Genomic DNA, 8,578 nt, shown 5'->3' on the forward strand with positions numbered 1-8,578 from the left:
TACTGTTTTCAGGTGGGCCTCCGAATTTGTGCTGGCGAGTCCTATGTTGCCTGGTCGGCTATGTTTGGCCTTGGGGACTTGTTGTTTTCTGCTGTTCCCACCCCTCATTTTATGGCACTGCTTTGGGACGTCCCTACTGATATGAATCAGAGAACTGCGTCTGTCAATGAACGATAGAGAACTGTTTTTTTTTTTTTTGACTTGCCGTAAAAGTTCATTGACGGACGCAGTACCCGCCTCTCTATTTTGAGTTGGTTTGGTGTTACTTTTTTGATACAAAACTGGCATCCTATGCAGGAAGAGAGAGGGTGAACCCTCCGGGACTGCCCATAGGCGTAGCCAGAACTTTTTTCTGCCTAGTGTCCTACTCCTGTAGGGGGCAGTATTGCCCTACTTATATGAATCAGAGAGAACTGCGTCCATCAATGAACTTAAAGGATTTTAAGGTAAGTCAAGAATCAATTTTTTTCCCCCCCACTGTATGTAAAAAGTCACTATACATTCTTTAAATGTTTTTTTTTTTTTTTGCTACCTGTGACGGCAATCCTTCAACTTCCTCTTTCTTGCTTCTTTTAGAAGAAATCCGAAGAGAAGACCCTTCACGTCTCCGGCTTATCCTGGGTGAAGCCGGGATCTGTCATGCCGTTCAGCAAAGAGGAGAACGCGCTGCAAACCTAATGACAGCCGCACATGGGACAGGATTGGGAAACAGGTGGACTGCAATGACGCTATATTGGGGCTGACCCCATGGAAGAAGATTGGGAGGACTTCTTCCCTTCTCCAGATCAAGCTTTTGATTTTATCCCATTTTGGATTTTCCTACACAGATTAGGATTTTAACTCTTTACAGTTTTTAATTCCCCCCCCCAATTCCGCTTCTGGGTGAAAGGAGCAGCTGCCCGTCTGATACATGGGGAGGAGCTGAGTCTTTGCAGGAAAGTGGTCCCTAGTCGGGGCGGCCTTGTTTGGGGGAGGCCGCTCTGGGAAATGCATGCATGCTTATGCCTTCAGCTTGCCTCATCGGAGCTTTTCTGGCAGCGGGGAAGTTGTAATACCCCCACCGCCCCCCCCCCCCTTATTTTATTGGATGTACCTGTTGATGGTTTTTTTTGGCTTGCTGAATTTGACTGGGAATTTTTGGTGTACGGAGAATTAACTACATTTTGATAAACTATACACTACATTAACAGATCTGTAGAATAACTTGTTTTAAAAATGCCTTTTTTTTGTGTGTAAATACAGTTAGAATATTAAAATTGTAAATATTGTGTTTTGGTAACTCCACATCTAGCACTTTTGGAGGGGAAGATTTGAAAGATAATCTGGTTTTTGAAGCTGGTTTTAAAGGGTGTTGTGTTTTTTTTTTTTTTTTTTTTTTTTTTTTTTAGCTCCTAATTGGGTTGCAGTGTATATATTGTACGGTTGGGTGGTTCAGCAGCATAGGGGCGTGGCTCTTACAATGGAGACACGTGATTTGATGTGATCATCACATGATCGTCTGGCATTGAGACGTGTGACGTCCTCTTTAGCATCTCGGCCAAGAGTGCACAAACTAGTCTTAGCATAGATGTTAGGACAGGGATCTTCAAACTACGGCCCTCCAGCTGTTGTGGAACCACATGTCCCATGAGGCATTGTAAAACTCTGACATTCACAGACATGACTAGGCATGATGGGAATTGTAGTTCCTGAACAACTGGAGGGCCATAGTTTGAAGACCCCTGTGTTAGGAGGTAGAAGGGAGCATTTATAAGACTAGATTGTGCGTGTTTGGCCTCTTGCAGTAAAATTCTATGGAGAACTAGTCCTAAAAATGCTCCCTTCCACTTTCCTAACGCCTATACCTGTGTGTGTGAAAGCCGTATCTACTTATTTTTAGGCCACTCTGGTCTGGTGAAGTGATCTGGCTCCCCTGCGGCAGCTGCAGAGGAGAAGAGAGAGCGCTGACAATGGATAGCTCACAGAAGCCTATAAGTCAGGAGTGTCCAAACTATGGCCCTCCAGCTGTTCAGGGACTACAATTCCCATTATGCCTAGGTATGTCTGTGAATGTCAGAGTTTTGCAATGCCTCATGGGATGTGTAGTTCTGCATTCCCAGCTGTTGTGCACTTTCTCTCCTCTCCCCTGCAGCTGAAATGGTAGATCATGTGACCGGACTGGAGTGGGATGAAAATGGGGTAAGTATAGATATCTTTAACACCAGCATAGGTGTTAGGAGGGAGCATTTGTAAGGCTGGTTAGGTTTAGCCTGGAATTCTAATTTTAACTCTAATGGTGGTTCAGCTAATCAGGCGATTACAGCAAGGCCTCTCCTATGTTGTTCGTTTAATTGTTTTTAATCAAGAATTTGACTCTTACCAGTGCGATGAGAGCCATTGTTTGTTAGGTCTACTGGCATACACTTACATGGGTATGTTGGTGTGGACTGGTCTTTAACTGCCCATGATAAAACTAGCAGCTTGTAATTGTCGGAGGCAGAAACTTCTAGCAATCTGATGGGATGTATGGTCTTGGTACTTTGGTTCAGCCCATACAATAGGCGTCCCCACTCTGAGTAGGCCTCATGCAAACTTTCAATGAAACCTGGAATGCTGCTCTGCTACCCACCCACAATATCATTCGTGTTGTCACACAATCACGCATCAGTCTTGGTGAAAATTGGTAATCTGCAGAAATGGGGAACTGGGTTTTTTTTTCTTGATCACTTCTGTTCAACTTGTATTTAATGTCCTTCAATAAACAGATACATGCAATGCCAATACTGCTTGGATTTGATCTATAGCTGAAGGGGCTAGGTCTTCAGAAAATTGGACACCATCCCCCAATTATATAAATTATATAGCGAAAAATAGCACATCTCCAATTATCTGCACATGGGATGGGGGGGGGGGGGGGGTTATCCAAACATTGAATGTTGGAGTGGGGGGGGGGGGGTTATCCAAACATTGAATGTTGGAGTGGGGGGGGGTTATCCAAACATTGAATGTTGGAGTGGGGGGGGGGGGAATTAAGTGTCACTACCAACAAAAGATAAAAGTAAATATAACTTTATACAATAAAACGCATAAACTTGTTAAAAGATGATCCATATCCAAAAGAATATATAATGGAGATAATACAACTTGTAGAGCTTAGTGGATCAACGTGTTTCACATGTATCCGTGCTTCATCAGGACCCACGTGCCCCTTACATTGGTATGGAACATGTTCTATTTTTTTTTTCTATTATAGATACTGTACTAACATTGTTTGCCATTTTTATACTTTTATATCATACATAATGTATATTTTATTTCCCTATTTATACATAATGTATAAAAAATGGCAAAAAAGTTGTTGCATTGATTTGTTTCATTATAGATATTGTACTAACAAAATTATTTATTTTTTTGCCATTTTTATACATACATCTATGTATATGGATGGATAAAAATGGTAATAAAAAAATACAATATGATATAAAGTTTGTATAAAAATGGCAAAAAAGTTGTTGCATTGATTTGTTTCATTATAGATATTGTACTAACAACATTATTTATTTATTTTTTTGCCATTTTTATACATACATCTATGTATATGGATGGATAAAAATATAGTAATAAAAATACATTATGTATGTATAAAAAAAAAATGGAAAAATGTTTAGTACAATATCTAAAATGAAGCCAACTTTTGCCATATTTTTTTATACATTATATCATACATAATGTATTTTTTATTACCATTTTTATCCATCCATATACATAGATGGGTGTATAAAAATGGCAAAAAATAAATGTTAGTACAATATCTATAATGAAACCAATCAAATCAACAACCTTTTTTTTTTTTTTTGCCATTTTTTTTTTTTTACATACTTTATATCATAATGTATATTCTATTACCATTTTTATCCATCCATATACATAGCTGTATGTATAAAAATGGCAAAAAAATAAAAATGTTAGTACAATATCTAGAATGAAAAAAATCAATGCAACGACATTTTTTTTTATACATAAATTATGTATATGCATGTATAAAATATACATTATGTATAATATAAAGTATGTATAAAAAAAATTGAAAACAATGTAACCTGTTCAATATCCATGTAAATCAAGGGCATTTGGGTCCTGATGAAGCGCTGGATTCATGTGAAATGCGTTGATCTACTAAGCTATACAAATTCCATCACTGTGATTTATATATTCTTTTTGGATATGGATCATCTTTAAACAAGTTTTAGTGTTATTGTATGAATACAATTTGTATTTTACTTTATCTTTTGTTGGTAATGACCCTTATTACACCCCCCCTCCCCCAATCTCAAATCATCCCATGCTCTGATAATTGGCGTTGTGTTATTTTCCATTACTGTTGGTTACCACTCTAATGACATTTATTCCAGAGACTAATGTGTGTGTTGCTTGTGACAAAGGGGAAAATAGATTTCAGTTCAGCGAGGACCTAAAAGGATGAAATGTTCTTTACTGTGTATAGAGACAGGAACTACAGAATGTAAAACCAGATTATTATTTTTTATTGGGGGGGGGGGGGGTCATACATGAGCTGAATGTGTGGAAGTAATATGATTTAATATGGAATTCTCCATGGTGAATCTAATGAGGAGCAAAACCATTTTTAAACCAGAACTAATCCCATTCATTTCATGGTTTAAAAAAAAAAAAAAAAACTGTTACATTCCGGGAATGGAACTGTCACATTGGTTGTGCTCTCAACCAAACTGTCAAACAATTAAATGACTGGTCATAACTGATCACATTTGAATCATTATGGCAGTTGCAGATCAAACAGAGGCCAAGATGGCAGCTTCCTTGGCTGAAAAAGATAGGAGGGTTTAGTTCTGCTTTAAACCTGAGCTGTTGGGAACTAAACCCTCCTATCCGTTTCAGCCAAGGAAGTTGCCATCTTGGCAGCACAGGGTGTAACTCATCTCTCTCACTATTCATTGGTGATTGGCTGATTGGATCGGGTCCTTTCTTTCTACTTGCAGTTCTACTCCCATTAGATTGTTCATGGACTGTATTACTGTGATTAATATATGTCTGGCGCAGCTCCTAATATACATCTATCTGTTTGATTTACAACTGCCATGGAGCTGCACATGTGATCAGTTATGACACCAGCCATTGGATGGTGTGACCGTTTGGTGGAAAGCACAACCAAATTTGACAGTTGGCATCTCAGCATGCCTGGAATGTAACCCTTTTTTTTAAACCATTTAATCAATGGATTTAGATCCGCTTCCAGACCCAACTGAACTTTCAGTTTAAATCCGATGTTTAAGGTGTATCAAATGTATGCATGATATAAAGGCATTCAAATAATTACAATTAATGTTCTTTGGAAGTAGCCACAGCCTGAGTGGAAAAGGCTGCTCCCTGCCAGCATGATACAGAGAAAGTCCCTTGCAGTCTGTGGAAGCATTGATCTGAGTCCCCCCCCCAGCTCTGTCCAATCAGGGAGCGTGAGCTAAAGGTCTGACTTAGCAGATGTGTCAGACCTCTGCAGAAACACCACTGCTTCTACATGGAGAAAGCATACTGGCAGAGGACAGGCTTTTTCTAACCTAGCTGTGGCTGCTTTCTAAAGAAAACTGTACGACTTGCATACTTTTTTTTTTTTTGTACTTGGAACGTATTGAACTGATTTTAAAGTGGAACTAAACCCTCCTATCGTTTCAGCCATGGAAGCGGCCATCTTGGCCTCGTGTGATCTGCAACTGCTATGTTGCTGCACATGTGATCAGTTTGACACCAGCTATTGGATGGTTTGACAGTTTCATTTAGAACACAAGCAAATGTGACCGATACATTCCCGGCACGTGATCTGTTTTTTAAACCAATAAATCGTTGGGTTAGTTCCGCTTTAAACTAAAGGTTCAGTATAGCTTTCATGCAGTCTGCTGCTATAGGGTCAGAGGAAGAATATTTTTTGCTTGGTGCCCATCCCTCTGTAGGCAGCCGGTAATATGCTTGGCGGTCTGCTGTATTTTTGCAGCGAAAAGGGGAGATTTGTATGTGAACTATTGTACCGGTCACATGATTTGTAATTCTGTCTGGCCAGTCTTGTGATACATGTATGTATACCACACCGCACAGCCAGGCACTTGACAATCCGGTCCGCCTTCAGGGTTTCCTCTCCAGCTTGCTAACAGGACTGTGAATGGCTATGATGAACTCGGTCCATAACAAACAGTTGTCTCCCTGGGGGTGCAAAGATGAATGGCTAGATTGTGGCAGAAGGTGTTTTGTTTGAATCACAAGATTAGCTGGGCAGAACCATTCTTTGGTGGGTATAATTGTTTACTAATGTCTTTTAACAATTTATTTGCTATTTTCCCAGAGTTCCACTTTTATATGTATTGCCCATGAAGGCCACCAGATAGCTTGTGTAGCAGCGCTCCATACTTCATTAATAAAACATTACACTGCTGTAAATCACATAATGATAACATTACTGACTGTCTGTCCAAACAATGCTGACTTTAGGGGTCCTACCACATTTAGGGGTGCAGATTGCACTTATGTCTGCTCATGTGACAAGACCTCAGAGCTTACAATTGAAATGGCTTTCACAAGTCTGAGGAACAAGTGGATTTCTTTAAGATGGCCTTTTTAAAGGGTGCAGCAGTTATACGCAGGACCTATGGGGGAGTGCTGACTCCGTTCAGGAAATTCGTGAAGAATCATCGATTTGGCTTCAACAGGAAGATTATTTTGGAAGCTCGTATTTTCTAATGACAGGCTGTAGATCTAGATTTGCCAACATGATTTCCCTCCTCCTACCATGTAAGACCCCGTTCACACTGGGGCGACCTGTCAGGCGACCTGGTCGCCTGCCATAGAGAAGCTGCGGACCCGTTCTAAAAGGAGCGACACAAGTCGCTCCGACTTAGAAAAAGGGTCCTGAGCTTCTTTGGGGCGACCTGCATTGACTTCAATGTTATGAAGTCCATGCCGGCCGCTCCGAGGTCGCGGTGCGAGCTGCACACCGTGACCTGTGAGGTCACCCCGGCAAGTCGGATCGCCCCAGTGTGAACGGGGTCTTACTGTTATATGCTCAATGTCTTTCTGAGGTGGGAGAGCCCAAACCTGTGACTCTCTTTTTGGTTGTGATCACCTGGGTTACAAGCGGCAGCTTACTTGCTGTGAAACTAAACCCCCCCCCCTCCTCTTACAGCCTTCTTGGCCTGCAGTTGCCCATGGGTCTGCACATATGATCAGTTAAAGTGGTTGTAAACCCTCTCTTATAGCTTTTATCTATAGGTAAGCCTTTCCTATCTGTACTGTAAATATCTCCTAAACTTGCACCGTATAGGAGATTTTTACATTTCATGCAGCTGATGATGTCCTCGGCGCCTGCGCTCTGAAGGAACGGCCACCCCCCTTCAGAGCCCTTTGCCGTGAACAGCGGGAGTGATGTCATTGCACCTCTGGCCAATCAGCTGGCCAGAGGATGCGAACCAGGAAGCAAGATGGCTGAACGGGTCGGCCGAGTCACCGGTGAGCGGGTGGCACTGCAGGGGGGGGGGGGGGCTTCGTTCTAAGGAAAGCATTTTATAATGAGCTAGTATGTGATGCATACTAGCACATTATGTTGTCTTACAGATTTTTCTTTTCTCGGGTTTACAACCTCTTAAGACTCCAGCCATTTGATAGTTTGACCGTTTTGTTGAGAGCACAACCATGTTCGACAGTTACATTCCCGCCAAGCAGGGACTGTAACTGGTTTGTGAGACTGTTAAATCAATGGGTTTAGTTCAGCTTTAAAAAACAGTTTTTCATTTCAGGCGATCTGTTTGGCATTCGGTAATCATCAGTACATATCTGTGGCATCATATGCCAGTTTAGAATCATTCTTAGCAATGCTGTCTTTGGTATGGCTGCTGTTAGAAACCATGGGGCCCCATACAGCCAACCACCCCCCCCCCCCCCCGAAATAAACATAGTTTACTATGCCTCAGTTATGAATTAACAGTGATCTATACCAATCACTCATTGTGTTGGAAAGAGGCTGGTAATTATGACGCTTTCCATCCTAAAGGATCCTACTGCGTGTGTGTGTGCGCGTGTAGCTGCCAGCAGGAAGGAGAGGAGGGAAGCTGTTAACACTGCGGGGATACGTGTGGGGGGGGGGGGCGATCAGTGTGGCGGGGGTGCAATTACTGGAACCGATCCCTTGCATGGCGCTTTCTCCAGAAGCTAAAATCTGTAAAGGGGGTCAGTTCTAGTGCTGGAAGCCACCCAGGGGATCAGTTCCAGTACTTGGGGGGGGGGAGGACCCCCAAACACCAGTTGTCCACATTTCCCCCCCCCCAAACACCAGTTGTCCACATTCAATTCGCCCTGCTGCACGGGCCTCGTACAGGACTGGTGGTACCCCCCCCCCCTGTTATCCACAGCCCTGGTCTTTGGTCTCCTTCCTTTCCATTTATCCCCAAGGAAGCATTTTGAATATGTGGAGGGTGGAGTCTGTCCTGTGCATCCCCTTTTAGCTCTCGTTCGCACTGAACTCGCACAATTTCAAAGCCTCATTTCAGCCTGACGTCAGGGGTGACTTGAAAGACGGCCA

At 42.1% G+C, this 8,578-nt stretch overlaps 1 protein-coding gene across 3 annotated transcripts in view; it reads left to right on the forward strand.

Moving 5' to 3' along the window:
- The window catches only part of AKTIP (AKT interacting protein), a 58,160-nt gene extending 56,817 nt beyond the window's left edge, over window positions 1–1,343 (forward strand). For all 3 annotated transcript variants that reach the window (XM_082270042.1, XM_082270044.1, XM_082270043.1), the window contains exon 10: window positions 577–1,343. In XM_082270042.1, the coding sequence (XP_082126168.1) occupies window positions 577–743 (167 nt within the window). In that variant the 3' untranslated portion in view covers window positions 744–1,343. The remainder of the gene's footprint in view (window positions 1–576) is intronic.
- Window positions 1,344–8,578: the final 7,235 nt, after the last annotated feature.

Source organism: Pelophylax lessonae, assembly GCF_965119305.1.
Source record: "Pelophylax lessonae genome assembly, chromosome: 10".
Classification (NCBI taxonomy): domain Eukaryota; kingdom Metazoa; phylum Chordata; class Amphibia; order Anura; family Ranidae; genus Pelophylax; species Pelophylax lessonae.